The sequence below is a fragment of the Manihot esculenta genome, chromosome 18, assembly GCF_001659605.2.
Source record: "Manihot esculenta cultivar AM560-2 chromosome 18, M.esculenta_v8, whole genome shotgun sequence".
Taxonomy (NCBI): Eukaryota; Viridiplantae; Streptophyta; class Magnoliopsida; order Malpighiales; family Euphorbiaceae; genus Manihot; species Manihot esculenta.
Window position 1 is genome coordinate 12,685,535 of NC_035178.2, and position 26,023 is coordinate 12,711,557.

General features: G+C 35.0%; 1 protein-coding gene and 1 long non-coding RNA gene across 3 annotated transcripts; one reads left to right on the forward strand and one right to left on the reverse strand.

The window, feature by feature from the left end:
* The first annotated feature begins 529 nt into the window (after positions 1-529).
* On the forward strand, positions 530-12,784 carry LOC122722378. 2 transcript variants are annotated; one of them, XM_043953033.1, is made up of 5 exons: positions 530-806; positions 11,282-11,425; positions 11,508-11,936; positions 12,042-12,593; positions 12,693-12,784. In XM_043953033.1, exons 2-4 carry the CDS (start codon positions 11,293-11,295, stop codon positions 12,401-12,403), a joined length of 924 nt encoding a protein of 307 aa, XP_043808968.1. In that variant the 5' UTR covers positions 530-806; positions 11,282-11,292; the 3' UTR covers positions 12,404-12,593; positions 12,693-12,784. The 2 variants fall into 2 exon arrangements, with proteins under 2 accessions (XP_043808968.1, XP_043808969.1); XM_043953034.1 differs by lacking the exon at positions 530-806 and having other exon boundaries at positions 11,110-11,425.
* Positions 817-11,049, reverse strand: LOC110606425. The gene is made up of 3 exons (XR_002486508.2): positions 10,602-11,049; positions 10,407-10,490; positions 817-1,327 (listed from the first exon to the last, which is right to left on the reverse strand). It is a non-coding gene; the product is annotated as an uncharacterized LOC110606425 (long non-coding RNA).
* Positions 12,785-26,023: the final 13,239 nt, after the last annotated feature.

Below are 26,023 nucleotides of genomic sequence, written 5' to 3' on the forward strand. Positions count from 1 at the left end.
GTACCGCTTTCTTCTAGGAATCATTTTGAGAACCGGTACTACACACCCTTAGTAACATGAACTTTACACTACCATATGCTTAAAGGTCAGCATTTTATAACCATCACCATGACCAATTAGCAAATTTGGAAATTATGGTAATTGAAATTTTTTTACAGAATTACTAATTACTAAACATAATTACTAATCGGTAACCAAAAAATCAAAATTCTTTATCCACAATATATAAATTAAATTTATACCAAAATTATTCCAAATTTTTAACCAACGATTTAACACTTTTAGGGTCTTATTCCATCAAAAAACACAATTATGCCAAATTTGGCACATTTAAAATTTTTTTTTTTACATACTTGAATTTTTTTTTTACCTACATATTTGTATTTTGCGTATAAATTAATTTTAAAGTTTTTTTTTTGAAAATAAATTTATTTTGATGTTAAAAATACAGCTCTACGAAGGTGTGGTCATGATTTTTTTCTTTTAAAAAAAAATTCATAGCGTTGATTTTGAATCTGCTTAAGCAAATTAAAATTATTTTATTTTGCTTATTTAATTAAAAATATAAAATATTTTAATTACAAAAAAATAAAAATAAATAATATTATATTAATTAATAAAGGGAACCCTATCAATTAGTGGCGGCAATATAATGATAAGCTTTTTGGCTTGGGGGGAATGAAAACCTTAAAATTAAAAATTCCCTCCTTACAGCCGCTACTGATTCATTCTCACTCATGATTCATTCAGTTTTCAATTTCTGTCCACTATCAAAAGGAGAAGCTCCCACTATCAAATCCAATCAGGTATGTGTAACACCCCCCTACCCGGTTAATTAATTAACTGAGTCGGAGACATTACATCTTGTAACAATTCTCTTATTTTTCCTTTAATTTATATCATGTAAATCATGGCTGTTTTTTTTTTTTTTTTTTTTTTTTTACAAAAATCCGGCAGAGTTTCCCCTTAAATATGGACTTAATTCCACCTGTGAAAAGTAATAACACACTTCTATCAATTTCAACCTTAACCCCCAAACTTCTTTCAACATCAAAACAGTTTCAATTTCGATCAAACGCTTCATAACATTTCATTAATCTCAACACAGAAACTTATACTAACCATCCACATTTACACTAAAATTAAAATAATTAACTATATCTGTTTCAAACCATATTCAACTTTATCTCTAAAACCTTATGTACATGCCATATGTCCAAAAATCAAGTTCATATAAAAATTTACAAAATATACCCCAATATAGATGATGATGTAACTCTGGCTGGGTTGATGCAGATCTTGATCTACTGCTCTTTGAATCTACAACCTGCGCGAGGAAAAATAAATTCCTACGCGCTAAGCAAATTGCTTAGTGGTGCTCAACTTTTTTTTTTTTATAAATAAAAAGTTAAATCAAAATTCATGTAATAACAGTAATTCAAACAAACAAACAACAAATAACTATATAACATTTCACAATCTTTTCTTTTTCTTCATCATGTAAAAGGTTTTATTTTCTCTTAATACTTTTATTTATTTAGTATGTTTCTGTTGGCCCCTATAAATTTAAATGGGACTGTTAAGTCAGATAAGGATACTGTAACTGTAGGGCACAAAGTGCCAAATAACTGTATGGCTCAAAAGCCGAGTCTATGACTGTAGGATACCTCATTGTATCCCAAAAATCCATGTAACTGTAGTGCAGTACTGCAAGATCTATGTATGGCATGCCACACCCTTAAACTAACCCACAATTCCCACCAAACTTACTAGGGCCAGACTTTAAATCATTTATACATTTAAACAGGGGGACAACAACTTTTAATACAGTGTAACTATCAATTATTCAAACTATAATATTTTATCATTTTAAAACTGTGCTTTTAAACATTGTCGTATCATATAAATCTATTAATTTAATTCAACTACATAAATTATAAATTCATAACTTAATCCTTAATTAATTAACTATTATTCTTTTTGTTATTATTATTTTTTTTTTAATTCCTATTTTTTTTTATCTTATATTATTCTTATTATTCTTCAACATCACAATTACACTATGTCTCATTTTTTTTTTCTTATTTCTTTAATTGCTATATATATATATCTATAATTTTTTTTAATCTAATATCTCTTCTTTTTTTCTTTAATTTACTAATCTTTTCATTATCACTATATCTAACCAAATTATATTTCTATCCAAGAATATAAGTCATTTCATTTATTCCATAACCTAATTTATGATTACATTACATATTACTTTTAAAATTTTCTATCTATTAAATCTATTATTTTACAAACCTTGATTATACTAATATAATCATTCACTTGGTCTTTCTATTAGAGTAGTAAAATTTCAAATAGAATGTAATACCCGGCTCGAGTCCGGCATCGGAATTCCTGTAGTCCGGTGGAATTTCGGGTGTCGGAACCCTCGAAAAGGGTAATGCATATGTTTTCCAAGGTATTTTCACTTGTTTTCATGTTTTGAATTGTTAAAAGCATAGAATTTTGACAGAAAAGCAACAAGGGAGAAATGCAAAGGTTCGGCCGCCGAAGGTCACTTTCGGCCGCCGAACATTGCATGGTTGCGGCTTCACGTTCGGCTGCCGAAGGTGGTCTGGCCAGCCACCTATAAAAGGGCCAAGGGTCGGTGGAAGGAGGTTATTTCTCCTCCACTTGCAGCCAGAGGTGAGTTTCAGCCTCTCCTACGTTGACTTTCATGTTTTCCATGATTTTCATCAAATCTTTCAAGAGTTTTAAGAGTTTTGATGGTTTATGAAGGTTTTGAGCAAAAGAACCAAAGTTTGAAGCTTGGAGCTTTGGAAGAGCTTTTCTTCATATCTCCACGTTAGGATCCTTCATCCTCAAGTTGTGTAAGAGGTAAGTGAAGATCCTGAGCTTCTTTGATGATTTTAAAAGGTTTTATGAAGTTTGTAGGGGTAGTATGCATGTTTAGGTTTAGGTGAGGGTTTTGGTGATTTGTGGTGGTCAAGCATGTTGAAGTGTTATGTGTTCTGTTTGTTTGGGGTTTTAGAGTAGTTTTAGACCCCTTTGTGCATATATATGTGTATATGCTAGTTGGGAGTAGTTGATGTGCATGTTGGTAGGTTTTGGGCAAAGTTTGCATGAAACAGAGCAGGGTTCTGTCCTTCGGGCAAAACCAGGTTCGGCTGCCGAAGGAAGGTTCGGCCGCCGAACCCTTTGTGGAGGCAGTTCGGCTGCCAAAGGTTGCCCCCGAAAGCTAGGCTTTCGGTTTAGAAAGAGACTTTCGGCCGCCGAAAGAGGGCGTTCGGCCGCCGAAAGTGTGTGAGTTTCGTCTCTGGATGAGACCTTCGGCCGCCGAAGGTGCCGCCGAACATGCATGAGTTTCGTCTCTGGAGTGGGGTTTCGGCCGCCGAATCTGCCGCCGAAAGTGCCCTGTCCAGCTTTCTTTTGCATGTTTTATGTGATGGTTTTAGGATTGTTTAGAGGGGTTTTGGGGAGTTTCTTAGAGATGTTCTTGAGTGAGTTTAGTCCCTCATTTGAGTCCACCTGTGTAGGAACGGACCAGAGGAATCAGGGAGGTCAGCAGTGAGTCCAGTGTCAGAACCTGCAGAGTCAGTGCAGAGATAACCAGGTGAGTGGAATTTAACTTAATGTTTTAATATAACCACTGAATATTTTATCATGCTTCATGCATCATGAATATGCTTTAGGGTGAGTGCATTAGTTTACACAAAGATGATGCATTGCATTTATCCTTGTACTTGGCATTGCTCCTTGTACATTGCTTATGTGAGGCGGCACGGACTTCGTGAGGATTCATTAGCCCTCAGAGGAAAGACCTGGAATAGCCCTACGGGGACCAGGCACACAAAGACCTGGAACAGCCCTACGGGGACCAGGCACATGGTACTCAGGTACCCCAGATAAGATAGAGGGAGTTTTGATCCGTCCGGCCGAGGTGATGTGCTTATGTGTTGCATTCCATGAGAGCATGTTTTATCACCTGTTATTTGCCTATTCTACTCACTGGGCTAGCGTAGCTCATCCCTCTCCCCTAACTCCAGTTGTGCAGGTTCAGAGGTCAGAGAGAACTCAGCAGGGTACAGGAAGAGTACAGAGTATTGTACTAGCTAGTGTGGACATGTACATGTAAATGTAAATGTATAGAGAAAATGTATATGTACAGTGTATAGAATGGTGCTTGACTATAAGAGTTGTAATCCCTTGTTCTTTTCACATGATCCGTTTATGTTTACATATATTGTTGTATGTGTATGAGCAAAACCAGGCTTAACATGATGAGTTTGATCCGCCTAGGGCCATGAGGAGCTCTAGTAGGGATGAGTAAAGAATAGAAAGATTGCATGCACAGGTTAAGCCTTGGAATGAAGTAAAGTTTTATGTTTTTACAGCAAATGTATGATCATGTATGGGATTTCACAGGTATACAGACAGGATAGCAGGCTTACTACGGGTCCCGGCGACCTTAAGTCGATCTGGATCCTAGTGCCGGTGGCAGTTCGGTTTCCGGGCTGTTACAGATTGGTATCAGAGCCCTAGGTTCACATGGTCGGACCTATAGAGAGAGAGTTGGGCTCATAGAGAGGTTTAGCAGGTCAAGCACTATAGGAAAAACATGTCCACGAGGATAGGATGTTATGCTGATGTGCTATGCCCTGAGTTATGCATGTGCATGTTTTTTATGTGTTGCTTATGTATTATGTGATTTGTTGTTTTCCAGAGAGTGAAGATGCGAGGAACTCGTCGATCCGCGAGATTGACTGGAGTCCCACCTGTAAGTGAGGGTACAGCTGCTCGTCCACCTGCTTTGCCAAGGGCAAGATCTCACAGGTCAAGCAGGGAAGGAACGTCACGAGACCCTAGAAGGTCTTCTGACGAGAGCAGGAGAGGAGTAAGCAGAGGGGGAAGGTCAGTAGAAGAAAGAGGTGTGATGGAAGAGGATCAGAGTAGAGATGTAAGCATGGGTGTAGGAAGGTCAGAAGAAGGTATGGGGGAGTCCCAGGGAGGCGTTCAGGCCTCGGGCTTTCCACAGGGCCCAGAGTATCCGATGAGAGGCACGTCGGATTACTCCAGTTTTGCCCCATATCCACCCTACATGCCATATATGCCCTATCCTTCCTTTTATCCACCATATCACATGTATCCACCCCCACCTGTTCATCCAAGTCCAGTACAGCCTGAAGTGAGGGAACCAGTTCCTCCACCACCACCTCCTGAACCAGTAGCCCCTGTTGTGGAAGCACAGCAACCCAGTTCTTCAGGGGGAAGTAAGGTGAAGATGACCGAGTACTTAAAGTTGGATGCTCTGAAATTCAATACAGGAGATGATCCCTTTGAGTATCTCAGTGCAGTCAGAATGATAACAAGTGAGTTGGGAGCAGATGATGGTAGAGCCATTGAGATGGCAGGGTTCACGTTAAAGTGTAAGAAAGCTAGAGAATGGTTCAAGAACTATGTGGACCCGAGACTTGAGAGTATGACATGGGAAGAGTTCGCCAACGAATTTGCAGGATGGGCTTTTCCTGACAGTTCCAGGGAACTCAAGGTTGTGGAGTTTGAGCAGTTGAGACAGACGGAAGTGATGAGCGTTGATGAATATACAGATAAGTTCCTGGAATTGTTGCCATATGTCGGTCAGGCATATGATACAGATCAGAAGAAGGCAAAGAGATATGCCACAAGGCTTCATGCCAGGTATTTCTCTTTGATTCTTCATGCGGAGAAGGAAAGTTTCCACTCTATTGTGGATGCTGCTAGAAAGATGGAGGCCAGTGCGATAAGTCAAGGTGTAGTCAAGGCACAGTCTTCTGGTGTTAAACCAGGTTCCTCCTCACAGGGTACAGTAAGTGCAAGTAAGAAGAGATGGGAGAAATTCAGAGGAAAGAGAGGCAAGTTCTGGAACAGGCTTAAGTCGGGTCTGGGAATGAGTAGTGGCTCCAGTTCTGGCGCAGATTTTCCAGTGTGCAAGAGGTGTGGCAAACAGCATAGAGGAGCTTGTCAGTTGGGATCCACAGCCTGCTATAGATGTGGGCAGGAGGGACATTATGCACGGGAATGTCCTCAGGCGACTTTGGTTGCACCATCCCAGCAGATGAGTGCGGGCAGTGTAGTTCAGCCAGTAGCTTCAGCGATACCACCAAGCAGTGGCAGAGGAAGAGGAAGAGGGGCAGCCTCTTCATCAGGGATGGGTTCCCGAGGTGCAGGTCCGTCAGCCCCAGCACGGATTTTCACCCTGACTCAGCAGGAAGCAGACACGTCGAACACGGTGGTGTCAGGTAATCTCATCATTGGGTGTTCAGAGGTGTATGCTTTAATGGACCCCGGTGCTTCTCACTCTTTCATTTCTTCTAGAGCTGCAGAGAGGTTGGGTCTGATAGTGTCTGAGTTAGAGTGTCCTCTATGGGTCAGTGGACCCAAATGTGATCCATCTTTGGCAGAGTCAGTCTGTCGGTTCAGTCCAGTGTGCATAGAGGGTAGATACCTTCCAGCTGACCTGGTGGTTCTAGAGTTGACAGATTTTGATGTCATTCTAGGGATGGATTGGTTATCTACGTGTGATGCTACCCTGAACTGTAGAGACAAGGTAGTCAGTGTCAGAGACCAGGATGGGTCAGAGTGTGTCTTCAGAGGAGACAGGAGAGAGACACCTAGGGGTTTGATATCAGCCCTCCAGGCTCGTAGAATGTTAAGGAAGGGGTGTCAGGGGTTCCTAGCTTATGTGAGAGAGCTAGACAGTCAGATTAGGGAACCATCCTCAGTACCAGTTGTTAGCGACTTCCCAGATTTGTTTCCTGAAGAGCTTCCAGGACTACCACCGGATAGGGAAATAGAGTTCGAGATTGAGTTGATGCCCAATGCCAGACCGATCTCTATTCCTCCCTACAGGATGGCACCAGCAGAGTTGCGAGAGTTGAAAGAGCAGTTACAGGATTTGGTAGCTAAGGGTTTCATCCGCCCGAGTACCTCACCCTGGGGTGCTCCAGTATTATTTGTCAGAAAGAAGGATGGACCTCTTAGACTTTGTGTCGACTATAGACAGTTGAACAAAGTCACTATCAAAAACAAGTATCCGTTACCCAGGATCGATGATCTCTTCGACCAGCTGGCAGGAGCAGGTTGTTTTTCTAAAATAGATCTGAGATCCGGATACCACCAGTTGAAGATCAGGGAAGGAGATGTATCCAAGACTGCTTTCCGAACCAGATATGGGCATTATGAGTTCCTTGTGATGCCGTTCGGGTTGACTAACGCCCCTGCAGCATTCATGGATCTCATGAACAGAGTTTTCAGGGAGTACTTGGATCGTTTTGTGATCGTCTTTATTGATGATATCTTGGTGTACTCCAGGAATGCAGAGGACCATGCCCAGCATCTGCGGATAGTGTTGCAAACCTTGAGAGAGCATGGCTTGTATGCCAAGTTCTCCAAGTGCGAGTTCTGGTTAAGGAGCATTTCCTTTTTGGGACATGTTGTATCAGAGGACGGTATAGCAGTAGATCCCAAAAAGGTAGAGGCAGTAGCCAACTGGCCTATACCCACTACAGTGACAGAGATCAAGAGTTTTCTGGGTTTGGCAGGCTACTATCGGAGGTTTGTTCAGGACTTCTCGAAGATAGCTGCTCCTATGACCAGACTGACCAGAAAGAATCAGAAGTTTGTGTGGTCAGAGGAATGTGATGAGAGTTTTGCAGAGTTGAAGAGACGGTTAACTTCAGCACCGGTGTTAGCGCTGCCGATCAGTGATGAAGATTTCACAGTGTTCTGTGATGCATCCCGAGTGGGATTAGGTTGTGTGTTGATGCAGAATGACAAAGTGATCGCTTATGCTTCTAGACAGCTGAAGAAGCACGAGCTGAATTACCCGACACACGATCTTGAGATGGCAGCTGTTATCTTTGCACTTAAGATGTGGAGGCATTACCTCTATGGGGTAAAATGTGAGATCTATACGGATCATAAGAGCCTGCAGCACATCTTAAGTCAGAGAGAGTTAAACTTGAGGCAGAGACGGTGGGTAGAATTGCTCAGTGATTATGATTGTAAGATCCAGTATCATCCGGGCAAGGCTAATGTTGTAGCTGATGCCTTAAGCCGAAAGTCACTTGGCAGTTTATCCCACATTGCAGTAGAGAGAAGACCGGTGGTGAAGGATTTCTACAAGCTCGTGGAAGAAGGGTTACAGTTGCAGTTATCTGGTACAGGTGTTTTGCTCGCACAGATGAGAGTGACACCAGTGTTTCTAGAGCAAGTGGCTCTGAAACAGCACGAAGACCCCGAGTTAGTGAAGATTGCCAGGACTGTTCAGTCGGGCAATAGTGCAGAGTTCAGATTTGACGGTGAGGGGATTCTTCGGCACGGTAAGAGGTTATGTGTACCAGATGATAGCAGTTTGAAGGCAGACATTATGAGGGAAGCTCATAATGCGAGGTGTAGCATTCACCCGGGAGCCACCAAGATGTATCAAGATCTGAGAAAGGTGTATTGGTGGCCAGCAATGAAGAGAGAAGTGGCACAGTTCGTGTCAACCTGCGAGACATGTCAAAGGGTGAAGTTAGAGCACCAGAAGCCGGCTGGAATGCTTAACCCACTGCCGATTCCAGAATGGAAATGGGAGAACATAGCGATGGATTTTGTAGTGGGATTACCGGCAACGTCTAACAGACTAGACTCCATATGGGTGATTGTGGATAGACTCACTAAATCTGCTCACTTTCTTCCCGTCAGGAGTAACTACTCTGTGGATAAGTTGGCGCAGGTGTATGTAGACGAGATAGTAAGGTTGCATGGAGTTCCAGTGTCGATAGTATCAGATCGAGGACCTCAGTTCACCTCCAGGTTTTGGCGGAGTCTGCAAAATGAAATGGGCACAAGGTTGGATTTCAGCACTGCTTTCCATCCACAGACAGACGGTCAGTCAGAGAGAATCATCCAGACCATTGAAGATATGTTGAGAATGTGTGTGTTAGACTTTGGCGGTTCTTGGAGGCAGCATCTACCTTTGGTGGAGTTTGCCTACAACAACAGCCATCATGCTAGCATAGGGATGGCTCCTTATGAAGCTTTGTATGGAAGGAAGTGCCGAACACCTGTTTGCTGGGAAGAGGTAGGAGAGAAAACTCTTGCAGGGCCAGAGTTAGTTGAGATAACCAGCAAGTTAGTGCCTATCATCAGAGAGCGGATCAGAACAGCTGTAAGCAGACAGAAAAGCTATGCAGACATCCGTAGGAAGCAGATAGAGTTCCAAGAGGGGGATATGGTATTGCTTAAGGTGTCTCCGATGAAGGGAGTGGTTCGGTTTGGGAAGAAGGGTAAACTGGCCCCACGGTACATTGGTCCCTTTGAGATCTTGCAGAAGAACGGGCCTGTATCGTATAAGCTAGATTTACCGGCTTCTATGGAACGAATTCACCCGGTATTCCATGTTTCTATGTTGAGAAAGTTTGTGTCAGATCCAGAGAAGGTTCTTAGTGAACCTGAGGTGGAAATCTTAAGTGATCTCACTTATGTAGAGCAGCCAGTGCGGATCCTTGACACCCAGATCAGAAAGTTGAGAAACAAGGAGATACCAATGGTGAAAGTTTTGTGGAACCACCACAACCTAGAAGAGTGCACGTGGGAGACTCGGGAGTCCATGCTCCAGCAATACCCATATCTGTTTTAAGGTTAGTTTTTCCCCATGTTTCTATGTGTTTATGTTGTGTTAGGGACATTCGGGGACGAATGTTCTTAAGGGGGGGAGTTTTGATCCGTCCGGCCGAGGTGATGTGCTTATGTGTTGCATTCCATGAGAGCATGTTTTATCACCTGTTATTTGCCTATTCTACTCACTGGGCTAGCGTAGCTCATCCCTCTCCCCTAACTCCAGTTGTGCAGGTTCAGAGGTCAGAGAGAACTCAGCAGGGTACAGGAAGAGTACAGAGTATTGTACTAGCTAGTGTGGACATGTACATGTAAATGTAAATGTATAGAGAAAATGTATATGTACAGTGTATAGAATGGTGCTTGACTATAAGAGTTGTAATCCCTTGTTCTTTTCACATGATCCGTTTATGTTTACATATATTGTTGTATGTGTATGAGCAAAACCAGGCTTAACATGATGAGTTTGATCCGCCTAGGGCCATGAGGAGCTCTAGTAGGGATGAGTAAAGAATAGAAAGATTGCATGCACAGGTTAAGCCTTGGAATGAAGTAAAGTTTTATGTTTTTACAGCAAATGTATGATCATGTATGGGATTTCACAGGTATACAGACAGGATAGCAGGCTTACTACGGGTCCCGGCGACCTTAAGTCGATCTGGATCCTAGTGCCGGTGGCAGTTCGGTTTCCGGGCTGTTACATAGAACATAAATAACAATTTCTTGAATTTCTTGAAATAGAGTTGAGCACAAACCTTAGAATTTCCAAAATATTCTACAAGCTTTACTTCTCTACTCTTCCTTTTCTTTCCCTTTGGAACTTCCACTTTTCCTTTCCACTTTTTTCTCATGAAAAAAATAAACCAATAAATCACATTAATACACTATTTCTCATAAATATTCACATAAAATGATAAGAAATAACCCTACAACAAAAACCCCTAACATACCTTTCAAATTTCCAAACCCTTGGTTACTATTTACTCTCCCTCACCCTTGAAATTTCTCTTTGATTTCCCTTCTTTTCTTCAAATGCTTCTTTGGAAAGGTGTTGAGAGAAGATGGGGAATTAATTGGAGGTGAAATTTTGAAGCAATTTTGGTGTAGAAAAACAAATGGAGAAAGGAGGTTTCACGGCAGAGGAAGGAGAAGAAAATGGAGAAAACAAAAATCGGTTTCTCTCTTCACTTCTAGTCTCTTCTTCTTTCCTCTTTTCTTTTCTTTTCTTTTTTTTTTTTATTTTTTATTTATTTGGTTTGTGGCTACAAATGAGCCACTTATTTTTAAATTAAAATTTTATGTATTATCTTCTTTTTTTCTTTTCCTTTCTTTTCTTTTCTTTTCTTTTCTTTTTCTTTTTTTTTAAATTCGTTTCCTTTCTTTTATTATATTTATTATTTCTTTATTTTTATTTTACTATCCTATATATATTTTTTTAGGATGTTACAGTATGTTTAAAATTACAAAAGCCTTAAAATTAATGTTTCATTGTAATTGTTCTAGGTTAAACACGTGAAAGGCATCTGATATTTACTTTTCATTCGTTTTTCATCTGTTAAAAAGCTTTGATTCACTATTTTTATATTAATTTATCCTCTATGTGTAATATTCAATTTTTTCCATGAAGCAGAAGCAAACATCATGGCTCGACGATGCAAGTTGCGGAAAGGGAATTCCATCAATATTAACTTGGAAAATGAGACTGAAAATAATGTTAACCAGAACTTTCAAGAAACTCAAGAGTTATACCAAAATCAGGCTTCAAATTTTCAAGGTAAATAATATTTATGTGATTTATAAATTTTAAGTTGTTTTCATAAATAATTATATGGCTAACTTCAATTTTTTTTTTTTAGGGAATACTAGTCAGAAGACAATGAGGTATCATTATGAAGGTCATTTTATATTTTCACCAAATAGAATATATGAAAATGGTAGGTTCATGGAGAAACCTAATTTTGATGTTGATTTCATCTCATTTTTTGATATATTGGATGACTTGAAAAAGGATTGTGGATTTGATGTTATAAAAGGAGATAAATTTTATTACTTGAAGGCTGATAAATCTCTTAGTGATCTTGATGCATTGATAGAGGTTAAAGATGATACAGATGTGAAAAATATGATGGATAGTTATAAGAAGTTCCCTTCGAAACCCATTGATATATACACTCTATTTCGAGATTATGATATTTTACCAAATGGACTTGGTGACGAGCTACCCGCAGTTACTGTTGATCACACTTCTAATCAACTTCAAAATCCAAATGCAACTGCAGCAACAGGTTTACTCATTTAATTTTATTTAAACAATTGATTATGTTTACTTGTTCTATGTACAGAAATTCTTGTTATTATATGATTATTGTTTTACTTTTATTTTGAAATAGGTTCCAATATAATTAAAAGAAAAACTAGAGGACCAACACGATGCTTGAAAATCACACAATTGGAGAATGGACAAAAATTGCCAGTAGAATTTGATGAAGATGATCAAGCTATTGGTGATAATGCTACTGCATTTGTTTGGTTTTTAGGACAAATTATTAGAAGTGTGTCGTGTTGTCCATTGCAAGTGAAACAATGGAATAAGATTACCGATGATAAGCTCGACCTTATGTGGTCTACCATATTAGTACGAAAATTTATATTAAATTACATCCATTATAAAATGATTATAATTTTTTTAGTTCTATTAAGTATCATAATATTTATTTCTTACTTCTTTCCTAAAAGGAAAGTTCACTTTTGAGTATTCTGATGCAAGAAAGGGAGCAATTTTCGGTCATATGAATGCATTATATAGGAATTATAGGCATAAGTTGAAGAAGTACTTTGATTCAAAGGCAACTTATTCACTTCGTCTCCGAAACAAGCCTAAGGATATGGATGTAAAAGATTGGAAGTATTTGGTTAATCTTTGGACAGAAAATGCATTTCAGGTATTAAAAATTCGTGTAAAATTTAATAATTTATTTTATATGAATTCAGTTTCTGTTAGCTAACATAAATTCTAAAAATTTTTCATTGTTTTTCTTTAGAGAGAAGCAACAAAAATAAGACAAATAGATGCAAGCGTTTTATGCCGCCATACACGGGGACAAAAAGCTTTGCTTGGCTGAGAGATCATATGGTATGAATTTGTTTTTATTTTATTAGTATTATAGTATTTTTTATTAATTAAATGATATACAAATAATCCCTTTTTACTGCTGTCGTTTTGTGGACTATGGCTAGAAAGAAACAAAATAGTATTTGATAATTCTAGTTTAGAACTTGAGAAAGTTTATGATTTGATCTTTTATGGATCTTTTATTTGGTTTAAGATGTGCCTAGCTTTCCTTATTCCTTAATCCAAATTCTTTTTAGTAGTTCAACAATCAAGAACTGGTCAACCTGTAATGGTATAAGCTAGCTGCTTGTTGTTATTCTTTGTATTCTGCTATAACTCTCAAAGTTCTAATAAAGGTTATTTTTATCAAAAAAAAAAAAATAATAATGCCTTTTGAAGTTCATATGATTGTTAGAACTTTTTGATATGCCATTTATTATTTTTTCTGTAAATGCCTAATTAGATTCAGACTGCCATTATTAACCTTCATTTCCCACATCAAAACAAATCCCCTTTTTCTTTATGCTCATTAAAGTTAAAAATGACAATTTTTTAGTAGTATTAGATTAGACAGCAAACACCATTAATAACTCACTCATTTAATGGTGAAATTTGACCATGTTTAATATTCTAAATATAGGAATGAATTATGATTGGTCAACCCTATGAGCATCCAAACTTGTAGAGTAAATAATAATCAACAGTATTATGAATTTTAACGCTTGAATTGATATCATTAGCTGTAAAAATGTTAGCTCTTTTATACAAGTTTTGTTTATCTGCAGCATATTTGTAGTTAAGTCAATTGACTCTTTTACGGAAAGTTTGGTTTTGCTTGAACTCAAATTTTTATTGATATAGATCTATGATAAACTAATACTAATTGTTATATTTATTTGAACAGAAGAACAAAAAAAATGGAAAAACACTTTCTCGCTTAGAGCTTTTTCTTGAATCCAGAAAGAGAAAGCAAGGCAAAGAAATTGATCCAATATCACAAGAAGCCATTGTAATACTTTTTACATATGTTTTATTTATTTGTTATGTATTTTATGCTATATTTTGATTTTTTTTAATATCAATAAATATAAATATCTCTATAGGAAAAGTTTCAACAACTAAAGAAATAACGAGAAGAAGGACAAATTTCACTGGATGATGATGCTATGTTTGCTGATGTACTTAGGCCAGAAAAAATGGTTATGTACGTGCTTATGGTCCTGGAAAAAATGTCACGGAATATTTTGGTGCTAGACCTACAAAGATAGAACTACTTAAACAACTTGATACTTCGAGAAGAGAAGCAAACGAGCGTGTCCAACAAATTCAAAAAGAAGCAAGTGAACAAGTAAATGATGTTAAGAAGCAAATGGATGAGAAACTTGCAGAGATGAATAGAATATGAGAGCAGAAATTCAAGATGCTTTTGGAGAAAAACAATAATATTGCATCAGTAAGTGATTAAAAACTAAGTCTCATTTTTTTTCTAATATAAGAATTTTTGTAAGCTATATAACTAGTATGAACCTTATCTATTTTATATAATTTTGTTATTAATATTTTGAAATAAAATTTTATACAGCCTATGGAGGATTCCCAAGATGATGAAATTGGAGGATGATTTGCAGTATATTTGAAGTTTTGGATTTTGAAGCAGCCAGCAGCTTTATAATACTACTTTTAAAAAATTTAGATATTAATATTAGTGTTAGTATGGTATTATAATTTCAAGTATTTTTAGTGTGATTGGTTTATGACTTAAATTAGTTTATTTTGGATATTAGTTATTTTGACTTAAATGTATTGTTATTTTATAATTGTCATTCTGATTGAGTCTTAATATTAATATATAATTATTTTATAAATTTAAATTTTAGCTAAATTTTTTATATAAATTTTATATTCTATTATAAATTTTACCAAAATTATTAATAGATAAATAACATATGTAATAGTAAATTATAATATAATCCCATTAAATAATAATAAATTAAATAAATATTACATTTTAGCTACAAATAATTAATAGTAGCCGTATGTACTATATTTAGAATAGCTTCTAATTTAATAATTTTGTGGCTTTATTCAATAGTTATAAAATAAAATTAAGTGTAACAATTATACTGGAACTTGTCACTTTCTTATTTTTGTGGTTATAAATTTTATTCTTGCATTATAATTATTTAAATGTGGCTAATAGTAAATATTTTTTGTCATACAATTAAGTTTATGGCTAAATTTAGATATGTTAGCCATAAAATTAAATTTGTAACTATACATAAGTTTAAATTGCCACATTATTATTTTTGTAACATAATCATAGCAAAATCACTTACAAAAAAAAGTTGTTGTGGCAAAAAGAAAATGTGGTTACAAATATTCCATTTGTGGCTAATAACTAGCCACAATATTTATTTTTAATGGCAATATTTTTGCTTCATTTAAATAAAAAGTGTGACTATAAATATTTATTTTAGCCACAACACAGGTAAATCCTGTAACTAAACTTTAGTTACGCCACTTCTAGCTACGGTATGTCACGGGAAAAATATGTTGTGGCAAAATCATCTAGCCACCAAAATTCTATTTTTAGCTACAATTTATTTTGTGACAAGATATGGATAATGTTGTAGTGATCTTTATTACCACACTGACCGAATAGTATAAAAAAGTCCTTATATACACTATCAAGACCTAACTAAAGTGGAAATAAATAAGTAACTAAATAGGAAATAAATAAAATAGTAAGTCAGTAACAGAGACTTACAACCTTACTACAATAACTAATAATAACTCTAGCCAAAATTAACTAAACAGTAGAAATAAAACTAACTAAACTTAATCTCATTTTGACTAATCTTTACAAGAGTAAAGCCAAAGAAAACTTGATCAATTGGAGAAGAAAACAAACAAACCTTAAAGAGAAATCAGGTTCAAATGCCTATAATAATTCAAACAATAAAATAAAATTTAATAAAAATTATATAACAAGAAAGTATTTCCATCATGCGAATTGAAAGAGTGAGTTTTAGGAATTTACCTCTACAAGATGATTTTGTTTACTATTTGAATTGATATTGTGCAATAAATAGAAAAGATAATTGAAATGAAAATGATAAAAAGCTATTATAGGAATAACTCTATTTTTCTTTTCTCATTCCTTTCTCATTCTATGAAAATTCTTATCCGCACCAAGGTATACAAACACCTAACCAATAATAAGCCACCAATATATTCTTACAAGTGGAACTTACCATAATTTTAATATACATGACATCTTTTGATTATTACGCATATACAAGAAGTGTTAGTTGGGGCTGAGACAAACTTAATTTTTTTCCCTTGCAGGGGACATGGCCCCTACATGTCTCCATTAAGCTCTGACACTGTCTAGAGTTATTGGCTAATGAATTTTGTTTCTTAAGAGATCTCCTCATTTCTTAGTTTGACTAGTTCTAATAAAGGTCATTGAATTATAACTAGATGAACAGCAGAAAATGCACCATGTCTCAATAGAAAGCACCCAAAAGGCATAATGGTTTGGTGATTTCGAATTGAATGAAACTTGAAGCTTTCAAAATATAGTTTATGGGCTAATTATGGAAAAAATACTTTTCAATTATTGTTTAAATTATTTGGGTTTAAAGAATTTTGATTTTAATATGTATTGAAATAAATTAAGAAATTATTTTAAATAAAAAAATTCGGATGGATTAACGCATCAATAAGGTTTTGCCACTTATATATTACATCAGTTCTTAATGGTCTAATAAAAATATTAAGTCAAATTTTGTACAATCTACCTTCGTCTAATTTTGTCAAAATTTACTAAATTTTATAAATTATAAAATATTTTTATAATTTTATTCAATTTTTTAATATATTCTTCCACTTATTTTCTAATTTTATGAAAATTAAATTGTACAAGAATTTATGATTGTAGTAAAGTTAGCTTTTCAAAAGTATTATAAACGACTCAAAAAATTACTCGATTCAATTCGGTTCGGTTTTATCAATTTAAATTTTTAATAAATTTTTTATTTTTTATACTTTATTATTTTTAATATTTTAAAATTTAATTCAAATATTTTGATATTAAATTAAATAAATTAAAAATTAAAATTTTAGTATTCATAAAAATTAAATCAAATTGATTTTAATTAAAAATTAAATCAAAATAAATCGATTTGATTTGATTCAATTTAATTCGGTTTGATCAATTTAAATTTTTAATAATTTTTTAATTTTTTACATTTTATTATTTTTAATATTTTAAAATTTAATTTAAATATTTTAATTTTAATATAATCTAATCTCACTATATTATTAAAAATAATATACTATTATCACTAATCAGTTCATTTTGATTTTTTTAATTTTTTTTAATTAAAATTGAATCGAATCAAAATAATTAAAATTTTTAAAATTACAAATTAAACCATATAGAAATAAATAAAAAATCGAACTAAATTTCTAAATTAATTTAATTTGATTGATTTTTTTAGTTTAAATCGAATATTACTCCCCTCTGAAAATGCAAAATAGACTATAGAGAAATGAAACGATAGTTGTTCCGGTACAATTTTAAAATAAATTGAATTTTTATTTTTAAAATATTTTTAAATTATTATTAAAAAGTTAAATATATTTAAATAAAATGAAATAAATTAAGTAGAGTATAATTTACACTTCCAATTCTAATAAATAATAATCTTATACGACATTTTAGCATTTTTGAAAAAAAAAATTAATTTTAATATTTTATACTTTTATTATACAGTTTCGGAACGTATTTTATGTTTTTATTATTTTTTTTTCAAAATTAAGGAAAATTTCAATTTAAAATCAGTCGAGCACAATTTTCAAGAAATTTAATCCAAAAATTAAAAAAAATTGAGCTTCTTAAATTTTTTTTTAGCTAAAATATAAAATCAAGAAATTTAGCATAAAAATTTTGATTTTATGCTACAGTGAGCTTAAATTGGCTTATGAATTAATGAATGAAAAATTGGAAATAAGTTAAATTAAATATCTTTATTAAATATAAGAGTGAAATTAAATATTTCGCAATATTTTTACCAAAAATGTCTCAACCGAATAGGAATATTGGATTTATGAGAAATTAAGTGATTCTTATGTGGAAATGATGAATTTGAAAATTTGAGATATAAAATGAAAAATTATGAAGAAGAGAAAAGACAAGTAGTTCAATTATTGAATAAAATATGAAAAAAAGAAAGAAAAAAAAAAGTGATGTGATTTATGATAGCAAGCATAAAATTGTGAAGAATATAAAATTTTCAACTTAGTATAAATTGTTAATTAGATTTAATTTTAAGTTATTAAAGGGAATCTAAATTTTTTAGTGAATTTGCAGCTATACCAAATTAATTTTATTTGTTATAATATAGGAGCTAAAACTCCGGATAATAAGATAAAAAGAGAAGAGCTGAAGGAGAAACATTGTTGTCAAAAGCTAAATAACTCTCATCACTCAATGGAGGAAAGTCTAAGATATGAACACCAACAAGATAACGAGCTTCAAGCTTAGTAAGAATGTCAATGCAAGAATTAGCTTCCTTAAAGACACGGTGAACTCGCAATCTATCCATAATAGCTATTAATCTATGAAACTAAAGTATTAAAATATTTAGCTGGCTCTTTCGACTCTATAACCACAATAATTGTGTCTAACTATTCTATAACCTTTAGAATCAAGTCCATTGCTTTAATACTAGCCTTCAAAAGCTCACAGCTCTAACCCTTAAATGTCACGTTACTTTCAAATTGTCACGTGTAATTGGCTAAACTCAAAAAGTTTTTGTGGCGCTTAACCTTTCAGAATATCAAGTTGACTTATTTTTCATCAAGTTAGTTCAATAAATTGTATTTGAACCCTCAGTGATGAGCACATACAGAAGATAAAGGCAACTAGGAGGAGGAGTAGTGTACAAAAGTTTTAAAATGGGAAGCTTTTATTACTTTAAAGAAGACCATAATGTGGTGTACAAAGTAGCAAGGTTTCTGCTATATAAGGACTCATTCAAGCATATATTGAGAGGGAGATGTCTATTTATAGTTTAGGGCACCTCTTTTACATGTGGCTAAGAATGGCCAATGATTATTCCAAAATAATAGCAAAAATAAGAACCATATAATAATTATACAAGTGTCCTATGGGGCTCACAAAAGCTTCCTACCTACTCAACAAAAAAGGTTTAATAGAGGGTTCTAGGTTGCCGCCTCTCCCCTAGTTGGTGTTGCAACCAACTTGTTGCCTGGGTTAGGCTTGATAAACCGTGCTAGCCCAATAGTATTATGCAACCAATTGAAGCCTCATCTAGCATCTCACAAGCGAGGAATCTTATCAACCAAACCTCATTTGCCTTTGCACCTTACTAATCTACAGATTTCTAGCCAAAGCCTCGCAGCACTTTGTGTGCTCCTTGCTCTCTTGCGTGCACTAGTTAGTTACACTGTGTGATTCCTTCCACTCAGCACCAGTTGGACCTTGTTTTAATATTGATTAGCTTGGACTTCCTCTGTAGCTCCTTTGGATTAGCAAGAGCTCACTAGAGGATGGTCACATTTTTCTCCAGTTATTTTGGTGATGTCCTTATTGTTTCTTGCCAATATTCGAGCACCTCATCCTTATTTTGCCACAAGTTTAACTCATGATCCCATGTGGTTGTGCATCAGGTAGTTTTTTCCACCTTCACTAAGTATTTCTTTAAAACTAGGATGATTACCCCTTCTAGGCAGTTACTATGGTAAGTGATCAATGTGACTCTCTCTAGCTTGGTGATTCATCATCCTTATGGAATGGTTTTAAACTCCCATGGAAGCTGGGATGAGCCTCAGTATGAGTTAGCAACTTCACCCAATAAGCAACTTTAGTAGTTCTCTTGCTAAATTTGTCCACCACCACCATTATATTGATACAGCTGTCCATCTTTGATAAGCCAATATGAAATCTATGGAGATGGACTCCTAAGGCTTTTCAGGAATGGATAAAGGCTCCAACAACCCTGTTGGCCTTAATTTCTCACTCTTAACTTGTTGAAAAATAAGATACATCTTCACATATTATTCAACATCATATCCCATTCATGGCAAAAAAACAAGCACATTCTATTAACGCCAACATGTGACTTATGCTTGAATGACCAGCCTAAAGTGAGTCATGACACTCATAAATAATGTCTTTTTTCCTACTCTAGTACTGACTTCAAGAAATCCCTATCAACAATATAGATCTACAATATGCCAACTTGCACGAGGTTTAACAACTTGCAGCCTATACATCATAAGCCATCGCTTGCTTAATTTGCTCCTCCAGCGATAATATTAATTGATGGCTGCCTTATGGTAACTAACTTATCTTTTCGAGAGAAGGCATCTACTACAAAGTTTTTCTTCCCTTTTATATTCAATCACAAAATCAAATTTCATAAGGAAGGCTTGCCATCTCACTTACTTCAGACAAAGTTTCTTTTGAGGAAAAAAATAACTTATAGCCATATTATTCATTCGTACTATGAACTTAGACCTAAGCACATAATGTTGTCATGTCCTTATACAATGAACCGAAGCAACCATTTCCTTTTCTTGCACTATATATCTTCTTTTTAACTTATTTAATTTTGGCTCTCCTATGCAACTGGATAGCCTTCTTTCATATGCACCCCACTAATATCATAATCGGAGGTATGGGTTTGAACTTCAAATGACATTGAATAATTGGGTAAGACTACGATAAATTCTTCCATGATTGCTTGCTTTAACTCTTTAAAGTACTTTGAAATTTTTCATCCTCATTCCACTGTCTGTTATTCTTTAGAAGGTTCGTCAATGGAGCTACAATAGATGATATTCACGGATGAATCTCCAATAATAATTAGCTAAGCCAAGGAAAGATCTTAGCTCTATTACCTTTTTAGGAGATTCCCAATCTCGAATAACTTTAGCTCCATCATGCATATTTTAGCATCTCCCATAATATGGTTAAGGAAGGGTACTTTCTTTTAAGCAAAAAAATACTTTTACTTTTTCACATATAGCTTATTATCCCTTTGGACTTAAAACTCGTATTTCAAATGCTTCATATACTCTTCCAAGGATTTACTATAGATGACAATATTATCCAAGTATACAACCATAAACTTATCAAGAAAATGATGAAATACTTTAGTCATTAATGTGCAAAATGTAGCTAGAGCATTAGTAAGTACAAAGGACATAACAAGGAGTTCATAGGAGTTATATCTTGTTACACACATGGTCTTTGGCTCATCTTCCTCGGCAATACAAACTTGCCAGTAACTGAATCTCAAATCAAGTTTTGAAAACCACTTTTCCTTTCCAAGTCTATTAAATAGATCTGCAATAAGTGTAATGAAATATTTATTCTACCGTTATTTTATTTAGAACATGATAGTCGACATACATTCGTAGTGAGTCATCTTTTCTCATTTGAAATAATATTGAAGCTTTACAAGTTGACTTTAAAGGTTGAATGAAACTAACTTCTAAAAGCTCCTTAAGCTACCTTTGCAACTCCTCCAACTCAGGAGAGGCTAACCGATAAGACACACTTGAAGGAGGTTTAGAACTGGGCTCAATATCAATAGCATGATCCACTTCCCCCATCTTGATAAAGCTTCTTGGGTAACTTAAAATGGCATGACATCCTTGAAGTCTTGCAAGGGTTGACCTACTTCTATGGGAATTGCATTGCCTTGAACTTCATCTTTCTCCTTCAAGGCAACTAGGTAAAAAGGCTCTTTTCTCTTGACCCCCTTACTTAATTACATTGCCAAGAGCACTTGACTTTAATTGGGCTTGCACTGAGCTAATAGAATAGTCAAACACCTCCCTCTTCCATGATGCATATAGAATTTACAAAAGGAATGAGAATTGCCTTAACATTATCCAACGAACTCAATGCCAAGCACACAAACATAATCATCTATTGAAATAATATAGAAGTCAAAAGATCTAGACCACTCACCTATTTGGATATTCACACCCTTAGCCACTCATAAATCATATTAGGCTTGAAGTTCACCACTTTTAGCCATCTAAGATCCTTTTCTTAAGTCATGCCTATAAGGTTATCATCCTCTACCTTAGAAAACTTGTAATACCCGGCTCGAGTCCGGCATCGGAGTTCCTGTAGTCCGGTGGAATCTTGGGTGTCGGAACCCTCGAGAAGGGTAATACATATGTTTGCTAAGGTATTTTCACTTGTTTTCATGTTTTGAAGTGTTAAAAGTATTGAGTTTTGAAAGAAAAGCAACAAGGGAGAAATGCAAAGGTTCGGCCACCGAAGGTCACTTTCGGCCGCCGAACATTGCATGGTTTCGGCTTCACGTTCGGCTGCCGAAGGTGGTCTGGCCAGCCACCTATAAAAGGGCCAAGGGTCGGTGGAAGGAGGTTATTTCTCCTCCACTTGCAGCCAGAGGTGAGTTCCAGCCTCTCCCACGTTGACTTTCATGTTTTCCATGATTTTCATCAAATCTTTCAAGAGTTTTAAGAGTTTTGGTGACTTTTGAAGGTTTTCATGTATGGGATTTCACAGGTACACAGAGTTCATAGCAGGCTTACTACGGGTCCCAGCGACCTTAAGTCGATCTGAATCCTAGTGCCGGTAGCAGTTCGGTTTCCGGGCTGTTACAAAACTGTTTAATGCACTCGTATCTATAAGAGCCTATAGGTCGTGGTCCCCAATTTTCATATTGACATAGAGTTAGCCTTTCTTCTTCTTAAGCGGGCCATATTTTTCCATGGTAGCCGCAAGTTATAGAGATCCCATTCTTACTTATTCTTCCTTCTTACTACCTAATTCTTTATCCTCCACTAAAGCCGAGAGTTAATTTATTTCTTTTAGGAAACTCTCTTATCCTATGAGGGTCTTCATTAAGGAACCATTTAATGTGAAGCCTATTACAACTTTTAGAAGTAGATTCTACCTTTTTAAATTTAAAGCCTCATTTCTTCTTACTAAGTTTAGAATTTCCACTACTCTTTTTACTACCTTCACTTCTCTCCTTTCCATTGTGAGGTTTTTGGGATAGAATTGTTTCTTTAAATCCTTCTTAAAATCATCCCACGTAGCCATGGTACAAAGAAATTTCACTATTGTAATATCCATCAAATACAGGGACATATGATTAACTTTTGGCAACCTCCTCTACAACCCTCATAGGTTTAAAATATTGCTCTAGAATTTGTAAGAAATTATCTACCTCTTTAGTATTCCTAGAGCCTTTAAATGATGAAGGTTTAGGTACCTAGATATTTTCAACTGAAGTTCCCATACTTATTGAGGTTGAAGGGCTTGACATACCTCCTCGTACTACTACCTGCTTTAACAACGTAACCTCATCCATTACTTCCTAGACTCTTGCTAGCACTCGATCCAATTCTTCCCTTACCTTAATGATCTCTTCCACAAGTGAAAGGCACATGGTCTCACCTTTGTTAGCCAATTTATCAATTGTAGCATTGAAAGCAATTTGCACTTCATCATGGAAGTTATCCATCCCATTACTGAGTTCCTTCATATGCAAGTCTAACTCCTCAAACTTTTCCTCCCCATTGATGAGCTTTAACTTTATGTTGGCTATTCGGATGTCAATATCACCCAACTTTTCCCTTCCGCAAGCTGCATCACACAACTTATCTCTTGTTCCCTTCTTGCAGGGCGTATACTGTTGTGTTAGGGGAACCTGCTCCTCATCACTAACATGTCTCACTTGACAAGCTTACTTGCTTAGATCAACCATCGTACTTCCCTCATGCTTTGATATCAAATGTCACGTCCCTTGCAAGTTAACACCTGAAACTAGCCCAACTCCAAGAGCCCTTGCGGCACTTAACCCTTTTGACGATTAAGTCAGCCTGCTTTCTACTACGATAGTTCAATATTGAAATCTCGGTGATGAGTACATATGGAAGCTAAAGGTAATTAGGATGATGAGTAGTGCACAAGAGTTTTAAAATCGAAAGCTTTTATTATTTCAAAGAAGAGTATAATGTGAGTGTACAAAGTAGCAAGGTTTCTGCTATACAAAGACTTACTCAAACATACATTCAAATAAGGGGGAGATGCCTATTGATAGTTTAGGGCACTTCTTATACATATGGCTAAAAATGGCTAACGACTATTCCAAAATAATAGAAAAAATAAGGACCCCATAGTAATTGTACAAGTGTCCTTGTGAGGCCCCCAGAAGCTTCCCACCTCCTTAGCAAAGGAGGTTCAATAAAAGGGTCTAGACAGCCACCTCTCCCCTAGTCAGTGTTACTGTTAACTTGTTGCATGGGCTGGGCTTAATGAACAAATGCTAGCTCACTTTGCAATCCATTGAAGCCTTGTTTGGTAGCTTATAGGTGTGGGCCCCTGCCAACTAAACCTTATTTGCTTGTGTGCTAAGCCAGTCCGTGGAGCACCTCGCACATACCTTGTCGTTCTGGCATACAATCCAGCACCAATTGAACCTCATTTTGATATTGATTGGCTTGGACTCCCTGTGTAGTTCCTTTGGATTAGCGGAAGCTTACTAGATTGAGAATGGTCACATAAAGCAAACATATTTCCTAAATAAATCCCTAACAACACCACCCTCAATCGCAGATCTAGAAGCTTGATTCTATGAATCACCAGCATTCACCTAAAAAAAGAGAGAGAGAGAAAAGCATGCACATCCACTTCACCTATGGCTTAGACATCAACAAAGTAGGCTCAATAACAGGTTCCATATACGTCTTGACTATCATAATGTGTTGTTTTCTATACTCAAAAACACCACCAACCATATTACTCCCTTCCACATGCTCAGAATTAAAAGCATTTCATTTCCACGATGCCAAAAGACTCCACACAAGGCCAAAAATCAAATTCCATTGTGATTCATTCACAACCGTTTTCTTCATTCTCTAAGTTTCTAAGCATCCAAACTTTGACACTGTCCTCATCATTTCATATATCTAACCAAGACATCAACACAACAGCAAGAATCAAAGTATTTCAAGTCAATTTATTTTAAAAAGTAAATTTTATTAGTTTAAGTGAAAATTTTTATTAATTAAATAAACATAAAGGTTAATTATTTCTTATGATTCGTGTGAATTAAAAATCAAGTAGAATAAATTCAGATCAAGTTGGCAAATGAAATCAGGTTCGCCAACTCTAAATATATGTTTGAAAATTAAATTCAAATTGAATCATAAAAAAATGTTATTTGTTTACTTATAATAATATAATAAAATTTATAAAATAAATTTTCATTTTTATTTTTTAAATATAATTGATATTTCATAGTTACCCATTTATGAAAATACTTATACTTCACATGTTACATATAATATAAATATATGTTGAAAAAAATTAAATATTTCATATTTTTATGTAAAATTTAAAATATTATTAAGATATATGTAAATATATAATGTAATAAACATTAAAGTTTTTAAAAATAAAAAATATGTTTATTGAACTTATTAAATTAGTTTATTCAAAATGTAAAAAATTAATTTAAAAATCTATATATATATATATATATATATATATATATATATATATATATGGATATTAATTAGTATAATTTTTTTAAATTTTTGAGGTATTTTAATATATTTTTAAAAATTAAAAGATTATTAAATAATATTTTTTTATTTAAATTTTCATACTAAAATCATTTAGAAAAATTTCAATTAAAATAATGATGAATGCACAAAGACCAATTAAATCATAGAGGAAATTAATGAGTGAGATGACTTGTCCATTTTGCTTTCATTTATTATATTTTTTGGGATATTTTTGCTAAACCCCACACTGGATTTCACATCATACTTAAGAGCAAAATAGAAGAAGAACATATGCTGTGTTCAGTTCCCTGGCCTACCAACGCTGCTTATGAAATTAATCTCATCACTCATAGGGCACCAACTGTTAAAAAAATTCCCTGAAAATGTAACTTATATTCCCCAAATATTATTTTTTAAATCTTTCATCAAAGAAGACACATGTAATGGAGATCGACAGAGAATATCCAGGTGTCAGCTGCAGCATCAGCAGCAGCTCCTCCATCTCATGATTAGTCTAATCTTGAGATATCAATAGAAGAAAAATATTATTTCACTTTCTGGGTTTCTTTTGAATGTGGAACTGATTTGACAATTCATAAGATTCTTGATCATCTTCAACGTTAAGATGAAATTTGAGTGGAGGGGGTTCCTGCATGCATCAACTTTTTA

Coding starts and splice junctions, on each gene's coding strand:
- LOC122722378 (XM_043953033.1), top strand. CDS start 11,293: ATGGCTCGACGATGCAAGTTGCGGAAAGGGAATTCCATCAATATTAAC. Junction 11,426..11,507: donor TCAGGCTTCAAATTTTCAAG/GTAAATAATATT, acceptor TTTTTTTTTTAG/GGAATACTAGTCAGAAGACA. Junction 11,937..12,041: donor AAATGCAACTGCAGCAACAG/GTTTACTCATTT, acceptor ATTTTGAAATAG/GTTCCAATATAATTAAAAGA.